This window comes from Calypte anna, chromosome 1, assembly GCF_003957555.1.
Source record: "Calypte anna isolate BGI_N300 chromosome 1, bCalAnn1_v1.p, whole genome shotgun sequence".
Classification (NCBI taxonomy): domain Eukaryota; kingdom Metazoa; phylum Chordata; class Aves; order Apodiformes; family Trochilidae; genus Calypte; species Calypte anna.
In genome coordinates this window covers 11,606,049-11,632,049 of record NC_044244.1, presented here as the reverse complement: position 1 = coordinate 11,632,049, position 26,001 = coordinate 11,606,049, and the positions used below count along the sequence as shown (strand labels likewise).

The window sequence follows — 26,001 nt, the reverse complement described above, 5'->3', positions numbered from 1 at the left end:
TGTATCTAAGTTGCTATTCAGCATATTTATACTTCATCCTATATATATAGATGTATGTCAAAATAGACCAAATACATTGTTTGATATACAATCATAAAGAAAAAAAAAAATCAAAGCACCATGGTACAGTGGTGCAGCCTTGCAGCTTTGCTGTCAAAACATGAGGCCAAGGCAATATTAGTGTTCTCCTCACTACTTAGTGGGATGTGATCAAAGAAAAATTTTGGTACTAAAAGAAGCAGTGGATACTGACAGTTTTGTAATCTCAAAAGGATGGCTTTGGGGAAAAGATTATGGTAGTAGTAAGTAAAATATAACAAAAAAAAAGGCCCAGTAGTTTCTGATTTTTACACCTAATGACACTAAGATGACAGGCTGTGAACATAGTATCCATGTCAAGTTCAAAGCTGATAATACATAAATTCCACATATATAAGCACTTAGATAGAAGAGGCATTCTTGTAAGGAATTCTGTCCATCTGCAATCACCTCAGTGACATGATCTGAAACAAAATTTTCATTACCTAACCTTTTACCAGGTAGGGAATGCATTTAGCTCTGCCTGTATCAAGATGATTACACTATGGCTTAGAGTGGATTCTATTTTAAGTAATGAAGGGGTGATTTTGGGCTCATGCAGGAATAAGGGAAGGTTTGTGAACAAGAGGATGATGCATATAAGGGCAAGAAAAAGATAACAATATGTAGGTTCCAGCTTGGAATGCAGGAACGGAAATAACAATTCCCTTTCTGTGGATAAACTTAGACCTGCAAAGACAGAAGCTGTCACTCACATTGATGGCTGGTTATGGAAACTACTAGTCTGTAGGTTCCTGTCTAACTCATTGAGTAGCTTTCTGAATCTGTACAAAAAACTCACAGATTTTAAAGCCCATTGAAAGGCTCCCTGGATTGCTTTTAACATATTTTTGAATGTTTTCCTAATAAAGACTTTCATAAATCAAGATGTTATTTTTATTATTGAAAATGTTCTGCAATCTCTGAGCAATTCTCAAGTCATAATCAGACAAACTCATAAAAGGTCAGTCAATAAGAAAGTTAAAGTGAGGATAAAAACATAAATAGATGTAGCATCTCTGGTTTTCTAGACTGATTTTCCTTGTAAAAATCCAACAATACTTTAAAAACTTAGTAGTCAAAGACACAGAAATTTGGCAGAGTGGTTTAATGTCCAGAATTGAAATTCACAAGCAATGCTGCCACTCTCTCATATAAAAGAATCTAAAATTTCCTCTGAACAGATCCTGCAATCAAGCTCCTTTCTTGATGGGTCTTGGTCTTTGCACTTCAAGAGGAGGTTAGCAACCACTTTGTTCCAGTATAAAGTTATCCCAAAAATACTTACCACAAGCTAGTGCTTCTGATGGCAGAAGCCTATATAAATGTGGTAAAAACTATAAACCAACAGAGAAATTAAGATTTAATGAATATAATAAAAAACTTTTTAATTTTCAGTAACCAGAAACAGGATTATATGAGCAAGTTTTGCTAATGACAATTTCCTATGGTCAAGTACAGTAATTATGTTGGATTACATACGCTCCAGGGATGATTGCTTCTCAATGTCCTAAAAGGCCTTAAAATACTACATCACCCTACCAGTAACTCCTAAGGATCAGTGTTCAGATCTTGTATCTGAAACTCTGGGAGTAAATATATAACTGAGTATAACCAAAGAAATATTCTTTATTCTTCTTGAGTTCCAGGTAAAACATTTTTAATTGAAAAAAACCAAAAGCTTAATCCTATTAACTATCAAGGCACTTAACTCTTTCTATACTACTACACCAATATATTTTCCTTTTTTCAGAAATGATAATCTTTGTGCAAATAACTTTTTGGAAGCCTGATCATATTTATGTGATTTATTTGATGACTGCAGCCACATTTCTTTTCCTGTATGTGATTTGTTTGAACAGAATCTGTGTTTGAAGCTACTTCTATTTAGAAATAAAAAAGCCTATTTCCTCCAGGAGACTTGGTACATTGGGTGGGTGACCATCTGCACTTCTGAGCAGATAAGGTAACATTAAATAGTAGAAGCATTGCAGTTTATCTGCTATGTAAAGTTCATTTCTCATAACAACAGTTATTTAATTAACAATTAATATATACAATTATGTTCTAAATTAATTTACACACACACTAGGGGGAGTGGGAGGGGAAGAAGATAAACAAAATTTATCATCTGGTATTAGTCAAAGTTTATTTTACCATTGATTTTTTTCCTGGGTGTTAAATGAATTACTCTTCAATTTTGGACTGACACATTTTTATCTTCATCTCTAAAGGCCCTTCACTGGAAATAGTTGATGTGGGAAAGAAAAGGTGTTTGTGCTTATGAACACTGCCTCATTTTGCAATATATCCTCCACTCCAGTTAATACATTTGTAATATTCTATTTTACTTAATTTTAAGAAGCTGCCTCATTTTCAAGCTTCTAGCTTTCCTCTGGCTTCAGTGAAAACAGTTGCATTTATGCTTTTAGTTCTCGCTAATGTGTATCCCTCTAATTATGCTAACCTGGAGAGACAACTCTTTTTAACAAAAGCTGCCAAAACATAAAAGTATGTACATACTTTCCTCTGTATCTCATACCTCACATACACACACCAACCATAATGCAACCAACATACCATCTCATCTTTTAAACAGCCAGCTCAGCAACTTACACCAGTGAAGTGACAATAATAGCTTTACATCATGGATTAACATCAGCACTGCTTTGTGGACTGCTACAAACTGATGAGACTCACAAAGCTGTGGATTAGATTTAAAGAAAAGCTATTCTTAAAAAAGTTGAGATATTTTCTGTGATCCCTCAGGCTGCACAAAGCTCTGCCTCTATAGGGTTAAATTATCAATGGAATTATCTATACCCAGTTTTAAAGAAAACAAAGGCACAGTTCCTGCATTTAAGTATTTCTTACACAAAGATGTATGTTGTAGTATTGAAATTCAGATGTCCATGTATTCACTGGGATTTAAGCATATAATGAAATGTTCTGCTAATCTGGTCTAAACTTGGAACTCATTTACAGTATAGGAACAAACAATGAGAAAGAAACTCCTTCTACTGAGTTCAGACTACAGTCACAGGAAAAATACAAAGCAGCAACTTTCAAAAACTTAACAGTTAATTTCTTTTTGCTCCCTTAAAACCAGAACCCAACAGATTTTCAAAAGTGCCATAATTTCCAGCCTTAATATGCCATTTTTACTCTTTCTTTAACCTTTTCTATCTAAAATAATATTTTTCATCACTTTGGTATTCAATCCTGAATTTATCTATAGAGGATGAATAAAATCCTTTATATGTATGAATCTTCATTTTACTGAAGTAATTAAGCTATGTTATTTCAGTAAGACAGGCACTTTGCTCTGCTGAGCAGTTTCATACATCTTCTGAGTGCCTCTGCAAATTTATATTTTTCTTGAACATGAGCATGTGAAATAGTACAAATAATTTCAGATGAAATCTCACAATCTCCCATACGGCAGCTTTACTCCTTCCTTTACTCTCTCCATAGCAAACAGGAAAATTAATTACAGATGGATTAATTCTAGAGTACACTTCCTCAGGTGATACAATCAATTCCATTAAACAGCTATCAGATTAGTTTGACATTTTTAACCCTTTAAAAAAGTTTTCTTATATTTTATCTCATTTTCATTATCTTCATGACTTCATGAAGTAAACACTTAAAAATTATTTTAAAATCTTGCTTTTTACAGAGCTGAACAAATAAATACATAGTTTCCCAAAAACTGCCTTTGTAAGGCAAAAAAGCCTTTGTAATTAACTAACAAACACATGTACACACTCTTATTCTGCTCAGTGATAAAATACTGTAGCAAGAATAACTGAAGCACAGAAGCACACAGAATAAGACCAAAGTGAATGCCCAGTAATAAATAAGATTCAACACTGTTTTCATTTATTCAGCTAATCTAGATAGGTTTAACTCTCTAAAGAGAAAATAAAATAAATGTAGACTTCTCTGCCGCAGCACTTTCTCCCTTACTAAGTTGGTTAAAAACCGCATGCTGCTTTATGGAGGGTCCTTAATTTGCCTCCCATTTCCATGTCCTGAGATCTTTGTCTCCATGAGCCTTTTTGAAGCCACTTAGCCCTGCTGTTCTTTCCTGACCTTAGCCATGGACTCACCTTGTCAGTTCTTGTAGGCCTTTCTATTCACTTCTGCAAAATGGGTTAGGGCTGCCACATCACATTCAATTTCTCTAAACAAAACAGATGACTGTCAAGTTCTTTCACTACCTCCATTTTTTGAATCCTTGATAGAAGTTAAATTGAACTTTTTCCGTCCAACTGAACACACAACTGAAAACACACAGCATTCAGTAACTGTTTCCAAATTCAAAAACCAGTATAGACATTTTCATCAGCTCACTTACTCTAAAACTCATTATTACAATTCCAAGTTTTTTTTAAATCAAGAATTGAAACATTAATGTCAGAGAAATTCTTTCAAACATATTATTATAAAACTTCTTACTGAATTCATCCGTGTCATCACTAAGCTTCACCAGTAGAGTGGCAACAGTTGACATAAATATTTTAGTGGGATATTGGTAAGGAACATCTCCTTAGTTCCTGCTCCATTCCCTCCTGCAGATTTTGGAGTCATTCCTGGGTCTGCACAAGAGATCCTTGGAACTGGGACCATGCTCAGAGGCTCTGAGCACCTCTGCCTCTAACACAGTCCATGGACACTCCTGTGTGGATAAAGCTCCTTGAAAGCTCAGTTCACACTGTCATTTAGGCAAAAAAAATTCTTAATTTAAACGGCATATCAATGCAATGCATTTCTGAGCTTTCCCAGCACCCACAATGCATTTCAAGTGCTTCTGATTTTACCAGAAAGCCTAGAGAAATGTTTGAGATTAAAAGAGCAAAATCTACATTAACTGACAGCAGAAAATATTAATTGTTGTTCTTTTTTCTTTTCCTTCCCCATGGCTCTACTACATTTTTCTACAGAATGCTGCTGGCTTCCCCAGCTGGTACATGAATGTCTGCTTGACACAAAGATCATGAACTACTTCTCTCACATTTTATTAATTATTTCATGGCTCACATAAGCTTTATGCATCCACTGTAGTTAAACAACATAATTTCAGTGTAATGTAAAGTGGGCTAGATGTGCTCTAAGCAACCTTCTAGTCTTTCAGAATCTTTCTTTATCTTTGTTCTGTGTATCACTCCAGACTGTTAGCTGCAACTGCCACCACGTACTTTAATACTGTTCTTTCCTCCAAAAGTGTCATAATGATTGCACAAAACTAGTAAGAGATTTGAAAAGAAGTGTAAATCTGTGTGCAGAAAATATCCCTGATAAGGCCAACATTTTTCATCTGGTATTATAATGGATACTGGGCTTTCTACTAAGAAATTGTTTCAGTGTTTCACATTTTCTGAGAGCTGTAGCTACTTTACATTAAAACGAGCTTAAAATTTTTCTTTTTCTACGGTACCATTAAGTGCTGCCAGAAAATGCTCTTTCCAGTAATAGAAAAGAAGAGTAGAGAAAAGAAAAAAGAAAACAAATAGTTTTATGACTATGACTGTTTCGGCTCTGCAAATTATGACAGAAGAACATTATTGCACATAGCATATATAAACAATAGCATGCAAAAATCTGAAAATGTCATAGTTTAGCAGCTTTTTAAATTCATCTCCATTTTTATTTCTACTCTCATGCAATCTTTTAAGATCCTGTCACATAGAATTTCCCCACAGGTTTGCCACTCCAATCAGTCTTGTGAAAATTACACCCTTTTCTTTTCATTAGCCTTACAGAACCTCCTGCTCACCTCCTCCATCCACCCTCCTGCCACTTCCAAACCCATGACCCCTAGCTGCCAGAGGCCCATCTCTGAATCTTATTTCTCATACAGAAATCAGATATAAATGAGTGCAAACACACAGAAGCTCAACGTGCCCACAGTCTGGGCAGGAACCTGGAGAAAAATGTCAGTGTGTCACCATCTGAAGAGGACTGTATGGCCTCTGGCTGAGGCCATGCTACCACTGCAACCTCCCAGATCACCCCTTTGGATCACACCCAGACAGTCCTTCCAGAAGAAGCTCATGTTTATCAGCATAACTGCATGTGTCAGGCAATGTTTGGGCAGCTGCCTTCTCCCAACAAGGCTTCTAATTTTCCCTCAGTTGCTACCATGAACTGGTCCAGGATGAGGTTGTCTGTCACCTTCTCTGCTCTTTCTGTTTTGAAGTCCTTTTTCTTTATCTGTTCTTCTCTTTCTGATTGTTCAATACCAGCTTTCCTCCTTTCTCTGTGTGCTCATTGCTGTCATCTACAGCCATTCCATAGACCAAACCCGTTAGCCACCTTCCTGGAATGCTCCTCTCTTCTCTTTTATGTGCTTCTCAACCTGTCACATTCATCCTCGTGCCTGCAGCAGCCATGTTGCTAAATATTTACTACCTTTCACATACCTTTTCCCCTTAAAGGTATAACTCAATCTTTCCACTCAGCAAAAGGCTGTTTACACAGCCTCTGATTATATAGAAGAAGAGCAGATCTCTGTGGTTGAATCTCCACCATCTCATCCTCCATCACCGCCAACTCTTTCTATTTTCGCATTCTCCTTATGCCTGTCTCTGGCCCTGTATAAGTCTTCCTTACCAAAATCTGGCTCACTTGCACCTTTTTCTTTCAGTCTTGGTTGTACTATGGTGAAACCCCCTAGAACAGTTTATTTGGTCAGATAAAATATGGTCTTCCTCCTTTTGTCATAAAACTCTACTTAGTTTCCCTCCAACATGTACTGTTCTCTTCCTTCCTGCAAGGCCCTTTGCCTATGGGAACCTTTTGCCTAGGTCAACATTTCTCCCTCATGCTCTTGCTGATCCACCTCCTTTCACAGATACACATGTATCGTAAAATAGTCATGATCAAAACCACATTTATGAAAATGAGACCATACAGATCTGCAGTTTTTTACCCTGCCTTTAACCTGACTGGTGCACCTGGGTGTAGCAGCAAAGCCTTGACCCATTTTATAAAAAATGGTAGAGTAGCTAGATCCTCAATTACAGCTGCTTTCAGGCATGTGATTGCTTATAATAGTGTTTAAGCTACAACATGACATTTCTTTTCAGAGGTAAGATTAAAGAAAAGAATGAGAAGTGACAAGAATGACCTTGACAGAGCTATTCCTTGCCAAGCAGCAATTTTGATGGCATTACTTCACTGTGCTGGAAAATTTATCAATTAATACAGTTTTCTTGATTTGAACTTGAAGGTGTGTTTTCAGTAGTTTTGTTTGTTTGTTTTTTAACTATAGAATTGGCAATAAAACCATAATATTTAAAGAAAACAATAGAGCTCCTGCTTTTGACATTTGCAACCTTTTACAGTTCTACAAATAAACTTTTACCTAATTTCTTTTGCAATTCTGAAGAACAAAGCAATTTTGAAGTCTCTATAGAAAAATGCTGCAAAGTTACAAATTTAATTAGTTTTATATTTCAGGAACATCTTTGGCTCAGCAAACATTAGAGCTATTTGTGCAAATCTGGATCAGTAAGAGAGAGCTGCTAGCATTTAGTAATCATTTGGAAGAGGAACTTGGTGTTAACTGGCTATTATAACTGAGTGTTAATCTGCAAAACTTTCTAACAGTAATGAAGTTATACTTACTGACTTCAGCTAAGAACTGGTTGCTGGTATATATCCAGAATAATGGAAATCCTTAAGAATACTAGCTTTAAAATCACTGTACAGAGTAAGTTCCAAAAGAGGATAAGATTTCTAGCTGCAGACCTAATTCAGCTCTTAAATCAGTAAGATTAAATCACCAAAGTCCTTGTGAATACAAAACTTCAGACCTTGATTTGAATCACAGAATTCTGTGTGTGGCCCCTTCACATCTGCGATCAATGCAGACATTGCATTCTCTCACCATGTATGAATACAAAAATTGCAGACAGTATGAATAGGCAACAACATATATCACAGTTAATATAATATTTACAGAGATTCCAGTTCCAGTGGAAGGTTGTTCACCAGCTGAAGTTTTAAAAAAAAGAAATAGAACTGTGATGCAATATGCTTTACTTTTTATGCACTGAATTTTCATTTGAATAATAAAATAAAGAAGGAAAAAACCCAGATAAAACAGAAAAGAAAGTTAGGAAGTTAAGAATTTAAGAAGTAATTTATTTAGTTGCCAACTCTTTTTTTTTTCTTTTTTGACATTTATGCAAAACTTTCCTTAAATTGCCAAAAAACTCTGATAATACTGTTTTACTTTTATGGGATTGCTCATCTGAAATATCCTGCAGAATCCTAACCTATTGTTTGAGTGCTCTCTATGAACAATACACAACAGTAGCATTATATCCAATCAACAGCATTATTGTACCACTACTGTATTCATGGAGAGAGTGAAATACACCTAACAAACCCCTCGAATTTTTGGATGTCAAACAAGTTCAAATTCTTAGCAAAGTAATGTTGGTGCCCCTCCTGCCTGCAGAGAATGAACACACAAGTGATGCTCATGGAATTTTGGCCTTGATAAATGAACTCATGTAAATAGGGTGGACTGATTATTCAATTATTCATCTCTTTCCTATGCTATCATAGAATTCATTTGTGCAGCTGGAGAGTGACAGGAAAGTGAGGTTGAACTGTGGCTCTCTTCCTCTGTTCAAGCATTTTAGTGACACAGAAAGATGAGTAGTATATGGCCCAGATTCAACAAAGCAGCTGGCCAGAATCATTAATCTATCCAAGGACAATGAGAACATCACCCTAACTCTGACTCCTAATAATTTAAATAATCATACACTGAACACAAAGAAAAGAAAAAAACCTACGTGTGTGCTGAGGGACATATTTTAAAAATACTAGGGTTGCTCTGATATAACAGCTGCAGAGTAATATTTGCCAAGATGATATGCAATTCTTTAGCTCCCAGAAGTGAGAATGGGGCTATATCATTCAGAATCAGTTTTCTCATCTCAAACTTGGCAGCACATGTCATTGGAAAATAAACCTAGAAGTACCCTTCTGTGAGAGATTCATGGAGCTGTGGAGACAAAGTTAATGTAAGATTTAACTATGTCATATGCTTTTATAAGTGGAGATGAAGGGAAAGAAATCCCTTCCCATCAGTCTACAGGGTCACCATTTTCTATTAATTTCTAGGAAGCTTTTCTAGCACAAACATAGCTACCACCTTGAAAGGGATAGGACTGTGTATTGTTGTCATTGGCCACCCCATCTTGGCCAAGTAAATTGCTCGTTAAGTGATCCCACATTTTCTGTGGTCCTTTTTGGGGTATGAAAGGAGAACTGGGGTATAAAGGGAGACTACAGCACATGCTTCTCTTGCCTGCAACACATTGCAGCTCTGAACAACACTGACTCAGGACACAGCAGAACTCAAAGAGAACAGAGCAGGTCTGCTCAAAGGTGTGAAGCAAAACGTTCCTCTCTTTCTGTAGCAAATTCCCCTTCTTTTCTCCTCCACTGTTTCAGCACTAAATTAGAAGCCGTTTCTATAAGCAAATATTTAACACCAACAAAGAAGGACCTGGAAGGAAGAGAATGTATTTGCAACCTCACATCATGGTCCTGCACCAGAACAGAGGTGGGCTGGAAGAATGCATCTCTGGAGCTCTGCAAAGCCTCCTGTGAATGACTTCTGATATCATGAGGTTGAGCATCTAGTTACCATAACTACTCACAGCTTTCTTAGTTCTATATCACTTTCACACCTTTATTAATCCTTCTGGCCAGCAGAGTAAAGCACTTTGTACTTTAATGGACATGATGACATTGATCTGTTTAAGCTTTATCTTTGAAGGATTGTTGGTGTTGTGTAGATCACATATTTAGCTACACATATTTAGCTATAAGGAATCACATAATGTAAGAAAATTAAGCTGCTATAAACATCACTGTACTGTCTCAGGAAGTCGTGTGGTATTTTACAAGATGCAGAAAGGCCTGCAGTAATAAAAATCTAGCAGGGATATAGAGAAGTAATTTAATTTTCACTTCAATTCAGTGAAAGTTCATAATGATATTTCACTCAAGCAGTAAAAATGTACTTCAAGTTATGATAATCCTTTTGTACACTTCCTGTGTAACTTTGGTTGTGTTCTTACTTGGGGAAACAAATAGTGATCACTTCAGAAAAGGCTTCATGAACTAAACATTCTCTGTTCTGCCCTTTTTTTTCTTTTTAATGCATGTACAAGATACCCTTAATTTAAGATGATGACTAGTCTGTAATAATGATTTGTTCTCATTATTAAAATCATCAGGAAACCTTAGAAAAATTTCAATGTATTTTCAATTATGAATAAATTTATCTTCATAAGTTACCTACATGTTCCCTCCACTTCTTAAACAGCTCCAGAGACAGCTGTCATGTGGTCTAATCCTGTGTCATGTACCCTACGACCTGGAAGGTCATTTGAGTCACTTGATGAGAGGATAAGAAGTGCATTTTTCCCTCAGACCTTACTATCTCCCCAAAACCAGAATTATCCTCTTAAAATTCAACTTTTGTCTAGTCTTTGGAAACCACTTATGAGTGCAGACATCTCCAAAATAGAGTAAAAGGCCGATTACTGCATTTGAAATTGCATTCCATGTCATAAAGTGTCCTTAACAACAACAGCAATGCTGTGAGTCTCAGGAAGCTCCTGTGTGAGGAAAACTTCTGCTTTTCAATGAGATTACAATCTGATCCCTGACCATAATGTATTTAAACATGTTCCCAGTAATCCTTTCATGTTTCCTAACTCAGTGAAAAATGCCATTAGAAGGTTGCAGTGACTAATGAGCTGTAAGGAATTTATAAGAGGAGATTTGTTTTTAAAAGGAAAGCGATGTACATGGTACATGAATGTTTAAAGTATTTTTACTGAGTTTTACTCATGACCTTGAAAGGCAACTCTGTGAGTATTGTTCCTTAGGTGCAAAACACTGCAACCTTGCTTCTAGAATTTCACTCTTCAAATTTTTAAGCCATTACTAGGATCACTTGACCTCAAGTTACCAAGGAAGATACAGCATTTCCACAGTGGTAGGGAATTGTTGGTATACGTGCACATAGCTCGCTGCCTTTTTGAAAAACAACAACGTCACTTCCAAGGTCTGTACTAAGCTACAGGACAAAGCTGCTCTTCAATTTGCCCCCAGATGTGCCTACATTTCAGGCCACTCCACAGTCTGATGGACAAAAAATATCATCTACAAGAAGCATATGATATTTTTTTCATAACAAAACCCTTTGTATCTTCTCCATTTTCCTGTATGCTCACATTCTTTTAGTATTTCTTCTTTTGTGCAAGTAAGAACCTAAATTTGTAACCTTTTTAAAAAAACCCAAACCTTTAATATTTATTCAGAATTCTCTTTTATGATGCTAATGGAGGATTATACAAGAACTAACAGTTTTTTATGTTTATTATTGTTGCTCAAGTCTTCACATTTAATAACAGAGGGACAAAAAGAGACAGAATAATTGCATCTTGCAGAAGCCTTCTCATTAGACTGTACTCTAAAGTTTTTTCAGAACTTTTAAAAGAATGTCAATAAAATAGGGATACTTAACAGAAATAAATTCTTTAAAGAATAGAGCTTGGCTATTTTTCTAAACTTAATAGGCTCTGAGAAACACAGTGCCTCATGGCCTTCAAATGTTTTCTGGAAAAAATGGAGGTTAATGGAACCATGAAGCATGGTCACTGATGAATCCCTCAGATAACCTTCCTGCCACTTCTTTTCTCCATTTCAGAAGGAACAGCTCTGATTCAGGTGAGAAATAATACTGCGTCTTTCTCATAAGAGTCTGAAAATAAAAATCTCTACAAAAGCCCACCAGATATATCACAGCAAGGAGAGGCAAATTTAGGGTAATGACAAGAAAGAACAACACTAATTAAAGTCTCTCTTGTAAAGATGATTTAAGGAAGAATTTTCTCCAAAATTCATTGCTATCTTCCAGGACATTCCATGGCATTATGAAGTACAAAACCAAAATGACAACTATTCTCTGGGAGCTTTAAAATCCAGATTTACTAAATTGTTTCTGGCTCTAATTGCCATGTTTCTGAGTCAGTACAATTTTAACTGTGGATTCAAACAATAGTGAGTTTGTGCCCAAATCTAGATACAAGTACAGAGGCAGCTGCATTGTAGATAAAAAGGGATGATGAACTCATAGCAAGTTTTAAAGCATTGTAGGAAATTACAATTCTTTTTGAAGCACACAAAAATAATCTAAAGATTAGCTAGTACATGTTATAGCTAACCTCATTCTACATGATACACAGGGCAAAAAAGCCCTGCCCTGTAGCCTTTGGTAATCAATGGAAAACTCTATTTGCCATATTTCTTGAATGAAACCCTCAATACTAGAATGACTCACTATGCAGCTGTACATTTCACCATCCATCACAGGAGTTAAATGGAAAGAAAAGGAGGAAAAAAAAGCCAAAATAACCAGCTTAATTTTTTTTCCTGTCCTTGAGAAGGTAACTGAGGATATATTGAGGTATATTTAGGAAAGAGCTTTGCTTACTGTATGGACTAGACTTACAAAGTTCCATCATCTAAGCATTACCTTTGGTGTAAGCTACCTTCTCCAGCCCCTGTAAAACCTACTGCTTTAAGTCCTAAGCTTCCTTTCTCTGCCCAGGCAGACACCAAACCACCAGCTTGCTGAGCATGGGGCTCACCCAGGATTTCATAATATAGATGCAATGTTTTCAAACAAAAAGCAATGACTTCTGCTCTGCCTTTTATGGTATCTGATTTATTTTACATGAGCATATAGAAAACATATTCCTTGGGGAGCCTGAATGTGTTTGCCTTAACAGGGTTAGGTTGAACCTGACATAAACTAAGATGTTCACATGACTGCCTAGATCAATGTCATAGGTGCTTAAGGATTTGTCTTGATGAAAACTTAAGCAGCTAAGAATTTTATCTTTCTGCAAAGTTAGATGGCAAAGGAACATGGATTTTAATGACTACAGATCTAGACAAGAACTATGTCCCTCTGTGGTTTTAACACTAGGTCTTTACATTGCTGTCAAAATTTCATTTTATTTTAATTTTACACATTCCAAATTTCGGTAGAGTAATAGCATAAATTTTTTAACCAAAGACTGCCTTCTTTGCCTCTAGTTCTACGATATTTTTACTATTTTAAATTTTAATCTGAAAAAATGTAACTACATGCCATATCATTCTAAGTTATTCTGATTTGATAACACTATAAGATGAAATTAACATACAAAATAGTGTATTCTTCTTTACACTTCTTAATCATACAAAGCTATTTATAACAAGAAAATAAGAATGATTAGGTACTGACATTTGCAGTATATAGGTACCTGTCCATAATGAGGAATGATAAAATGTGCACTTTGCAGACCTGGTATAAGCAAGCACATGCAATTAGTGCAATTCTAATTCTTTGCCAAAAGCTGTAAAATAACTCAAAGAGCCTCAGTCTGCTCATAATTCTTTAGATTACCTGCACTCATACACATTAAATGATTTTGCCATCTTTTGTAAATAAATTGTTTGTACTCAGATGTGAAAACTAGACACAAAGTGTGCAAAAGTATGCAGTCAGTTGGGCCTGATCAGCTGCTAACTTTTTGGGTTTTACATAAAGTTGCACGAGCTTTGCATAACATAAGGCTTTGCATCAATTTGTCCTAAATTTTGTAAACTGCTACTATTAGCTAAGAATGTCAACAACAGTATAATAGCACTGTACATGGATGTGTTCCTGGTATCCTCTTTTTCCCCATCACTTCCTCTGGCATGGAAAAGAAGGAAAGCCTTCTTATTATATGAGACTGCACAGAGCAGAACAGCAACAAAGAGACTGACAGAGGATTTGCAAGATAGGATGAAAAGACCCAGCTCTTCACTGCTTGTGGAATCCAAAACAGCAAAGGAAAGAGTTGCTACACCTACAGTGCGAGCCAGGTCAGGCAACATAGGTAGTGCTGGTAACCTTCCACAAGCAAACCAAACTCATAGAGACTCAGAAACACTCAATTTTTGATGTATTTTAGTGGAAGACAACATAGAACAGCTCTAAAGGAATAATTTACAGTTTTCACTACCAGCATGAAATCTTGTCTAAAAACAATTTCTGAAAGGAAATCTTGTGAATTCACCATCTGAATGCCACCACAGTTTACACTTTTAAGTTAATTAAACATCATTAAATAAAAGGCTATTATCTGAATTCTAAGAGCTCTTCAAGAAGGAATACAGTGCAATGTGCACTTGCCAGTTAAATGAAGTCTCCTGTGACAAGTGAATCACAGCAGGACAGAGCCCTACTGCATGACTCGTGACAAGGGCAATTAAACTTTCCAGAAAGTCGTCTTCTTCTGCAAAAGAGGATTCTCTCATTTCAAGAAGGGGTAGGGCACTTTATCTTTCAAAGAAAAAAAGAGTCTCTGTATTTCTCTAAGATTAATACATGTCAAAGCACTGGTCAAGCACCCAGTCAAATCAGTACTAATATGCATTGAACATAAAGCTTATCAGTCAATCAAAAACAAAAATGGAAATCAGAAAATAGAGATGACTTTAAACGAGTGGCAATATGCACTTTTTCATTAGCAAAACACCACTGAAGTGCAGGTAGAGGCTGCACTGTCAGCAACCTAGAGTGGATTTCATTATTTCCTACATATAAAATTATCGAATATTTTTGTGAACTACGTCAAAATATCTTAACAATGTAGCACATGTATTATGGGTTATTTAGAAGAAAATACAAAGGAAAAACATTGATAAAATAATGGCATATGTAATTTATTATTACGAAATTTTATACTATATATAATGTATAACTGTGGAATATATTATTTTCTAGACCCTTTTATTCAACTGTTCAAAATTCAAATACAAGACTTTTAATATATTTAATATATTTCTGCCATTTCCCCAGTAAGAACATATTCCTATTCAGAATCTGACAAAATTTGACAGAATGATTTGAATAATCCATATTAGATTGATAGCTAGTCAAGAGGTTGATGCATTAATAACAGTAATACACTGGAAAAGGAAAAATGCATTGGGTAAAATAAAAACCTGGAGATAAGGATAAAGTTGAGACAAACTATCATGGGACAAATACAGGACAGTGGTAACCACAGGATGAAAGAAAATAAAAAGACAGGAGCTGCAGAAATGAGTTTTCCTCATAACACGACTCCATCAGCAAATTAAAGAAAATAATCTCATCCCTATTGGTGAAACCAAACCTTTATTTACTCTTCATTCTCATTTGTTTTCCTCATAAGGATTTATTCTAACCAGGCTACTTCTGAATCTAAAAGATGATGTCACTAAAGGCACTCGAACATTGAGCTTGGCTTACCTTGCACACGAAGTTTGAAATTTTCTTTTTTTGTAAGATCCAAAAAATATGAGGGATACCTTGTTCTCTAGAATTAAAAGTTTGACAAAAGACTCAAAGCTTGAAAAAACCTGCACTCTACTCTCAGTTTTATAATCTCATTAATGCAATGCAGATGTGACCTTTTTAAAGATGGGAGCAGTGGCACACAGTGGGGTGTCCAAACAAATCAGCAAGAACCTGGGTTCCATTTCATGTGGGGAGGCTACTTAACTGCAGGTGCATTTCATAGACTTAGTTTGGTGAACTCAAACTTGGCCAGCTGCTCAACAGTTAACATAAATTCCTCAATATTCACCATAATGTCAATTCACATTCAACTCCATCGTCACTACCACCAATTTCTTTTTCTTATGATTGTAGGTGAAAGCCCCAGAAAAGAAAAAACAAAAGAAGCATCCCCTGCCAAAATTAATATTGAACGTTTTTATTCAGTGATGCAAATATGGATTTAGTAGCTTAGTTTTGGCACACAATTCTGAATATCAATTATTTTACACAGCTCTTATTCTGTTTCCTTTGTTGGTGCTTTGTGTTCCTTGTTCAGTTGTTCTTTAGATGGAAATGACCAAGGTAAAGATTATATAGTGTGTGACAGCTTATATTCTACAGACTGAGATAACACAGAAAAGATGGAAAGAAAAAAAAAAAGAAAAGGCTGCTTTGTATGATACTAATAGAGACAACAAATCCTAAGGTCATCCAAAGACATTAAAACTTCCAAAAATGAAGTTTCTGAGGCAACTGTAGTGGAAGCAGTTCTAACATTCCCAGATGAACTGCATCACACATGACAGTTTGTACAAGTTTTGAAATAGCATAAGTGCTTCTGCCTTTATGTAAAGTACCTCAGCTTCTCTTATGAAAAAACCCCACATTTTCTATGTATTTGACTGTAGATGGTGGCTAAATTTATTTAAAATTTATATTTTTAAATATCTTCAGCTCAAGAAGGCAATTAAAAAGATAGCTAGTAAATAAAAAACTGTTTAGAAATCACAAGGAATGGTTACAATCAATAAAGCTGCAACTTCTGTTAATCGTATTTGTAATTTGCACAGTTTCACAGATGACAGCTTTGCTATTTTAGGAAAGAGGTCAACAGTACAACTTAGACCTTCAGGCTGGAAAAATCCTACTACTGTAAGGAGATACAGTCTCTACCTAAACTTCAAGCTGCCTGAGGGAAGTCATGAACTATGACTTGTACTTGTAAAATAAGTTAATTGCAGCCTCTTCTATTATTTGCTGCACTTGTTCAGCAGAGACAAGGTACTTTATCAGAGTTATGCTACTGCCCCTAGTTTTCTGCTAGTTCTTGAGTAATCAGTAAGATTATTGCTATCATCAACATCCATTTACAACTATCACTATCCCTTATCCTTCTGGTATTGTGTGAAACAGAGAACTCATTTTGCAGTACTAGGAAGCCTCCTCAAAGTTAAATGAAAAATGGATCAATGCTTAGAGGAAATCAGCACAAGTACTGTAACTAAACTTCTCATCTGGAACTATGCGTGTGTTATATTATATATAAATAATTACAGACAGATGTGATTAGCAACACCAGCTGTTTGCTTGAGACATTCTTTGAATCACATGCTGCTTAAAATCACTAAAGGAAGGTTATATTATTTTGCAGGAAAGCTGCTTTAAAAAAGTCAGGCTTGTAATGTCAGAAATTCTTCCTGCTTTTTACATTGCAAAAACTTCTAGTGTCTTAAGTGGTAGTAGCTTTCCAGTTGGCATCGCATCTGATTAGCTGTTATACAAGTAATGATATTGGCACTGAAGTATATATATAAAAAAAATTACTGATTTTGGATTATTTTGTTTTGAAAATCAGAGAGAAAAGCATGGCATTTGTCCTGGTTTGGGCCAGGATAAAGGTGGTTTTCTGTTTCTGTACTTTTGCTTTTAGCTAAGTCCCTTGTAAGTAGTTGCATTTGCTGAAATTAACAGCAAGTTTCTCAGACAGTGTATGTGCTTCTAGGACTGATAACACTTGATGTTTGTAGTTACTGCTAGAGACTGGTATGCAGGGCCAAGGACACTGCTTTCCTCAGCTCTGAGGAAAATATTTTACCGTCCAGGAGGACACAGAGGCCCCACCTGAGCCCTCCTTTGGGGAGGAACAGACAAGATAGATGCCAGAATTGACCAAACAGAGTATTCCATCCCATATACGTCACACTCAGTATAAATCTGAGGCATCACGGGGACCGAGCCAGATCTTTTCCTGATTTCCTGCTTCCCCTCCTTCACCCGGCATCCTAGAAGGATCCTGTCCGTTCGTCTGCCTGTGGTCCTGATCCGTGCCAGCCCCTATCTGTGTGTTCCTGCCTCCGGTTCCCGACTGCTGCCGACTCCAGGAGTCCAGCCTGGACTTTCCCAGGGCTGCCCTACAGCCTCGGTGGTGACGTGAGAGTTATTGGGGGAAAGGGGGGAGGAATGTGGTTTCCATTTTCCTGTATATTTGTATATATTTAGTAATTTTTCCCTATTTACCATTACTGTTTCATTAAAGTTGTGTAGTTTAGTTTCCAACGCATAAGTCTCTCTCCCTTATTCTCTCTCCTTTCTTCATCGAGGGGAGAGAGAGATTAAAGAGAGCGTCTGTTATTCGGTTTAATTGCCGGGTCAGTGTTAAACCGTGACAGCATTTAAGCATGTGGAAGGGAGGGAATGAAGTAGAGAAAAGAACTGAAGTGGGGTATAGAATACCCAGTCTCCCTTTCTTATAAATGATTTCGGTGCAAGGAATTCAGAACAGCACAATCTTTTGTAGCTGTTCAGCCAATTAAATATTCCTACTGTCTTCATACCATCTTTTATAGGACATTTAAGGTGTAATATTGTAAGTGGTATATAACTACTCTCTATTTTGTTACATCTGTTCTCACTTCATACTATACCATATAAAAGACATATGCCATCTCCCTTTCTTCAAGAACAGTATTTATTTTCTTTGGACACCTCTTATTTTAAGGTGACAATTTAAAATGTATGGATTTGTCACTGAATAACCAAGGATTGATTTCCTCAATATGTAGGACTAGGAAATTTCTGAGAAAGAAACAGAAATTATGTGTGTTTTCTCTAATGACTAACAAATAGCACAATAATTCCTATTAGTGTTGCTATTTGTAGACAAAGTTTGGACATCCATTTACTCCACATCTTAATTATGATAGAATCACAATTCACTTTGATATATGAAAAAAAAAATTGCTTTTTTTCTTTGGATTTCTTTTTGTTCAGTGCTTCCCACTGATGTCAACAGTGTCCACACTGTGAACCCAAGCATTGCTTTGTGCCCACTGACTGAGAGGCAGAGCAGTGCTAATGGTAACCTTTACCACTCTGCTCTAAAATAGTCACAAAAATCCATAAAACTGCACAAAAAAGTCAGTGTGATGGTGCATAAGTCAGTCTCTTACAACCAGATGCTCCCAGCACCTTCAGAGAAACAGGTCAGAGTACCCTATGCACTGCCAGGAGGTAACAGGAATACTACATGTGGCAGTGGAAAATAAAGTGCAGTCCATGGGCATCAATATAACCAGCACTCCACCTCACACAAGTCACCTCAGGCACTGCCTGTGCTGTGGGTTTATTTTTTGACTGTTCTTTCCCTTCTGTATTTAGGTTGCCAGTTACTTGAAGCAGTGATCTCCTCTTCATCTTCTGGTATATGTGGATGGGCTGCATATAGGCCAGTGGGGCCTTCATCTCACAGAATTATCTGATTTGTTTTAATTTTGCTTGAGGTGCAAAAAGGCCAAAAAGCTTGCCAATGCTTCTGCTTCAAGTACACCTTGGAGGTGTGCTCCATTAGATACATAACAACAAGAACATTTCCCTAGAGCTCTGCATCACTCTATTCTGAGCCATCAAAGCCTAAGCAATAACTAGCACTTGTCTGAACGAATGAAGTAGTCATTAAAGTTAGGTACTGTTATTTCCAGTGACGCAGACATTTCTTGGCAGTACTGTGTGCTAAGCACAGGTTATTTTATCCTAAGAATAGTTCCATAGGATGTCAAATTGGCAGATCTTTAACTGGCAATACCTGGACTTTCTAATTTGTTTCTTTCAAGAACAAAGCTGTGCAACTCAATTTCCACTCTTGAAAGATACTTTTGACACTGAACAAACTTTTAAGAAAAAATACCTGAAACTGCTGGCAAGTCTGTTTCACACATTCTCCTTTAAATGCTGCTGGCTATACACTACTTAGAAGAGGGACAAAGTATTTTAAAAATGAAATTTGAAAGGCATATGTATTTGTACAAATACAGATTAGTCAAATATATCTCACGTACTTATTCATAACAGTACATATACTCACACAGAACCTTCGAGTAGGTTGTACCCTCACCCAATATATATTTATTTGCCACCTGATTTCTGCCACTGTTTCCTCACCTTTAAATTCAGAAACTTCAAATGAAAGCCTGGGTGCGTATTTGGGATTTCCTTTAAGAAAGGAAATTTACTCAATATTGTCACTGTCTTGTTAGAATGACTAATATAAAAGGTATTAGAATTATTATAAATACTACTCTATGGTAACACCTATTAGGTCCAACCCCAGGAAGGAAGGACAGGAGAGGAAAGCCTCATCCTAAATCAGTATTTAAACACCCAGAGTAGCCTCACTTCTGATTGGTTTCCATGAAGAAGACTATCAGTGACTGTAGTCTCCTAATGCTCCGTCCTGAGATGCTGTTTTGCAGATGGAGATTTCTCCTCACGGCTAATGGCACCTAACTTTGCCATATACAACTAACAAAAGCAAGTACAGAAAAACAAACAAACAAAAAAACCCAAACCCCAAAATCACTGCATTCACTTTGTCTTCTGGGAAGAGGAGTAGGCAATAAACAGAAGCACTTTATAATATGTGACTTCATCAATACATAGAGTACTGCAGCATCTAAGTTAAATATATTTATTTATACATAGACCAGGTTATCCTAGAATAGAGCGAAAGCATGTTTGGAAGTGAGGCTCTCATTTAAAGTCTCTCAGAATGATCCAAGAACCTAATTATTCACAGAAGATGGTGGCAGAAAGGAACGTTATTGTTATTAGGTCTTATATTTGCAGCTCAGCGTATTACCTATATTAACCAAAGAAAGCAATTATAACACCAATGGGCAAACCAAGCAAAAGAAGGAATTATTATCACTATTGAGAATGTGGGGAACTATAGTATGTAATGACTGCATTTCTTGACTTTCGGCACTCACATATAGCATGTGGCAGTCACATGCTGAACATTTTTACCTAGGCTGTGACAAATGTCTTGAATAAACCATCCCTCCTTTAAGTTTCTGTTTTAATAGAAGTGCTGCATTAGCCAGTGCAGTAAGCCTGAGCCACACACACATGGTCCTTTCTATTCTTTCATCACTGCTTTTTTTTAAAAATGCAAACACTAGGAAGGAAGTTCATCATCCCCATGACATTTTTTCTAATTTTTTTTTCATTTCTAAATTCTTTTAACATTATCACTTCTAACACATGGCCAGTGGGGGATTCACTTTTGGTCTGCATCATCCAGTGGTGTAAATGAGTGCAGTGGGATAGAGTTGTGCACCTGAGCTGCAGTTAACCTGAGGTTACATCCCAGAAGATACAAACAACAATCTCTTCAAATTAATAATTATTTTTTTACTTCTATTAATCAGCTTGGTATTCCTTGACTTTTTACAGTGCTTTTTAATCACAATGTCTTCCACTCTCATTTCATATTACCTGTCTGGGAAGGAAGCATGCAGACTCCATTTTCAACCACAAATCCACTACTTCGCCAGCTCTTAAAAATGGAATTTGCAATTACTTGGAAGGACATATTAAAGGAGACAAGACTGACCATGACTACCAAAACTGCTTTCCTGTCACATACTCTCCCCAAAGCTTTGTTTTTTTGTGATGACACGAAGATAGAGCTCTCTCTTCTCTCATCAGTGAAGACTGGAAAGCTGATTGCCCACATGGCAACTGCAGTTTGCTGAGAGCACCACCAAGCACAAGGTGTAGAATGACTTATTTATTGTCTGCCTACTGCATGCACAGACCCAGAGGTGTTCTGTGACTTTCTCCAGATCCCTGGACTTGAACAGAATGTTTCACATACTGTGTTCACCTGTGTTTAACAACTACCACTTCTTACCATGCTTACTTTTCTCTGTTGTAGGATAACTTATTCCTGAAGTTATTTAGGAACACTAACAATTTAGTGTATGGAAACTATTCTAAAAACACATGCAATAGTAAAAGGCGAAGATGCATGAAATCAAGTTCATAAGACATGACTGAAGTTTGAGAACTGCGGACGTTTCTTTGCTGCAAAACTGCGATTTATCATTTTTGTTTGCCTTTCAGTGACTCAGTACATTTCTCATCTGTATTATTTTTTTTTCCCAGCACCTAAAGTTCATTTCTCCTGCTTGCATAAAAACAAGACCTGAGGCCTGACAGAAGACCACTGCCTAGTCCTCCTTCTAAAGATTGCCTATTTTCTGCTCTATTATTTTTAGATATACAGCATTGCAAAAGTTTCTGCTTCTTGACCTTGTCTGTTGAAAGTTTTACTGCTTTTCTAACTCAACTTCAAATTAACTGAAGTTTTTCTTCATTTGTTTGTTTATGCATCAGTTTCATTACTGCTGTCACACAGCTCAGGGGACAGTGCTACTTAACTGCTGCATCTCGACTGCTGCAAATACAATCACACATTCTGCCCTGGGATATGTGTGTGTAATTCCTGTTGACAATGCAGTGAAAATCAATTTCATATGGCACTGAGAAGTGCAGCCACATATGGAAGGCAGCATTTGACTTGTAGGGCTACATGGTAATTTCTAGTTTGGTAGAAAATGCAAATGCACTATCAAAAATAGAGAAATGCAAGGATCAAGAACCAACCAATTCATGCCATCCACAGGGGCCACAGTTTCCAAGGGCAGAATTGATCCATTGCCCCCATGTCATGCTTTTGTGGCCCATCCATTCTATGGTGCACACACGGATGTACATTTGTATAATGCACAATTAAATTTTTTACCCAATAAACACTGCCTTACCAGTTCTAGCTATATTTGGCTTACCTTGATTTAAGATGAGCATGGATTTAGTTATACTTTTCTAGTTTCACAGAGAATTTTCACTCTGTTGTAAGTATGCTTTATGTCTTTACCCGAAAGACTGAGTAACCCATGGCCATGCTCAATGCACTGCAAGGGCCAATGCTGGCCATCTGTACAATAAGTGAAAAACAGTGAAAATTCAAGGTCAAGTACTCTCTTATAAATGTTCTCACTGGAAATTATACCTCTATAACTGATGAAAGATTGTAGCTACATTTGTAAAGGGAAAAGGTTGCCACCTATTTTTCAGATTTTTTTTTTCTATTTATATTACAACCTCATCATTGGAAATAAAGAGTACATTGCATGCAGATGGGTTTCTCTATTTTTCTGCACAAGAATCTGACCAAACTGGGTGTTGCTTTTGCCATACTTGTATCCCTTGTTAGATTTGGTATAAGTACATGACTAGTCTGTACTCATAAGTGAGTTTGTAGGCAGTGGAAGAGTCAGGTAAATACCACTGCTGCATAATAAAGAAATCTCCATACTAGTTGTAAAGTACACTGGGCATGTAACCATAATTCATAGCCTATGGGCAGAGGTTAAAAAACAAACACTAAATACAATTTTTGAATATCTGGTTTGCTCTTAAAGCTGCTCAACGTGCAACAGAATAATGACCTAAGTATCTAACCACATAAAATGACACTGGTAAGTAACAGCAGGAAGGTAAGGCTATAGTAAGTATTTCCACGTTTCCAAAATGTGGACTTTGTGGTTGTAGAGCTATTTTTTTAATGATAAATTTCCTTCTGTGAGTACTGTATTTCACTTTACAAGTAAGGAAATTATTATTGCCTCGATTTAAAAACAAAAGCAAAAACCAACAAAACAAGACCAAACAAAATCCAAAACAAACAAAAGCTACTCCTCATGCCCATACTGCCAACAGACAGTATCTGTTACACAGGTGCAGTAGATGCAATATTGTTTGGTTTTCTCTCTTTTTAATCTGGATTTCTGTCATTAACAAGCACTTGCTGGGGCTGTAGTAAGTACATACCTTATGCTAATGATCTCCCAGATGTCCAGAAGTGGGATTTAATCTCAAAACATCTATGAACTTGCATCTGCACTTCAGTGGTGATGTTTGTCATCACCTCCAGAGAAACCTAATTCATCATACATCTCACACAAATGTAATGGTCTTGATTTTCTCCATGGAGGTAAAAATTTTTTAATGTTTTTCTCCACCTTAATTTTTAATCAGGGATGACTGGAACTCCTTAAATAAAGACTCTATATTTATTTATTTCCAGCTTCCAAAATAATAGGGAAAGCTTGAATGTTTTGGTTGTTTTTTTTTTTGGTGGAGCTTTTCAAAGCTCCATTCTTTAATGTAATGAAAGAAAAAATGTGCTGTAATATTCAAAAGAACACAGCTTTCAAAGATCATCCACTCATCAACATATACACAGTACAGTCACTTACTCAATATACCTTCCTCTGCCTATCACTCCAGTGTCAAGACGGCAAGTTCAGAGGTTCACCCTTTTCTTGTCAAAATCAGAACCTCTCTCTCTCTTTTTTTTTTTTTTTTTTTGTCTACTAAGCAATTTTTTTATGAGGCATGGAAGAACTTGAGTCCATTTTAAATGATATATCATCTGTCAGCCAAGCAGATCTGCTCTGAAAGGCGTGCTCCTGACAGTCGGGCACAGCTTATACTGCTCAGTTTCATGTGTACTGCAGAAATGGGTGAATAATGACAATATCTATAAAAATTATTCTAGAGGTTTCAGAAGAGTTCAGAAATGGATACCATTGACTTATGTAACAACAAAAGAACACGGATGCAAGACAATATGAACTTTCATCACCACTCCTGCTGCACCCAAACAAAATTTTGTATTTTATATGTTTCTACGGTTGCTCTATTGCATTTTAAACCCACTATATTATTAAGTAAAGTATAATACTGTGAAATACAGGGCAGAAAAACCTCTCCCTGTTGGCCATCAATTGACCAGCCCAGAAGACTGCTACTTTCTTTAAATTTGTGCTTTTTGAAACAGCAGGAAAAAAACATTAATATTCTAGAGTGACAATTTATGAAAACTACAAATTTGAAAACACTATACAGCTTCAAAAATTAATTCAGCATTAGACAGTTCAACTGCTCAGTAATAATGTGGAAGACATGAACCAAGCCACAAATCTATTTACAGGAAGCCCATTTCATCTACAGCCTACCTCTTCATGCCTTGCAAATGGCCTCAACAGTAATAATTCACATAGTTTGTTGCCACTAAGAAAAAAAATGTGTTCATCTCCACCCTACTCACATGGCACTGTGCGGAGGTAGAGATTGTCTCTTATGATCTGCTGGAGCTCATGGTCCACTGAACCTTTCTGGAATCGTAAATTGAGGTAGTGACGAAGGTCCTTATCAACAATGCCTCCTGTCAAGAAAAAGACAAATGAAAGTTTCATTTAAAAGTGTATTGCTTTGATGGAAGCAGTGAATCACTCAAAAAGTCTGAATGGCTCGTTTTCCTTCATGTTGCTGTCATTATGGATGACAGAAGCAACAAGAGCTTTATTGTTAAGGAATGCAGTTGGTATGGTGTTAGGATTGATAATGTAAAGGTTAAAACAGTTAAAACAGATGACTATTAGTTGGCTAAACCTGTAAAATTCAGAAAATACATTTGGGATTATAGACAGAGGTGTGTATTTTTTCTGCACAAACTGAAACATACTGTTATTATACAAGTACCTAACTAAGTATAAATCTAAATAGCACATTATGAGGCATTATATTCTCCATGACCTTCTACCAGTTTCTCATCTGCTTATTCAACAAAGAAAATCTTGGCTCATAATGTCTCTGTAACATTCAGCATTTTCAGTCCAAATGTAACCAGGATAAAATCCAGCTGTACTTAATGATGATTTAAAAGGATATAATCCTTTTGTGTTATTTATTTCTAATTGCACTTATATCTGAAAATGATACTATAGGAAGTCAGGGTGCATATTTTATTTCCACCATTGAAAAGAGTCATTAGTAATAGAACACCTCAGCATAATACTGCAAACACAGAGAAAAATTGCATCAAAAACCTGCATTTTCAACTGCTAATGTAACTTCATAACAAAATGACTTAAATAATTGTTTAGCCACTGACTGGTTTATCATATTCCACTAATAAAGGCATAGCTATATCTAATCAAACAGTATGAATAAACATTTCATGATAGTTCCTCTCAATTTCTTTTAACCTGCAGCATGGATCACTTATAATTATGAGCATAAGTACATAAATAATTGCATTTCTTCCTTCTCTGAAATTCTGACATAAGAAAAATATAGAATATCATTACTGTGCTGAGTTCTGACATATTTCT

At 36.3% G+C, this 26,001-nt stretch overlaps 1 protein-coding gene across 1 annotated transcript in view; it reads right to left on the bottom strand.

Moving 5' to 3' along the window:
• Positions 1–26,001, bottom strand: part of MAGI2 (membrane associated guanylate kinase, WW and PDZ domain containing 2) — a 694,450-nt gene that overhangs the window by 454,262 nt on the left and 214,187 nt on the right. The window contains exon 2 of the mRNA XM_008493015.2: positions 24,936–25,052. Coding sequence (XP_008491237.2) covers positions 24,936–25,052 — 117 coding nt within the window. The remainder of the gene's footprint in view (positions 1–24,935; positions 25,053–26,001) is intronic.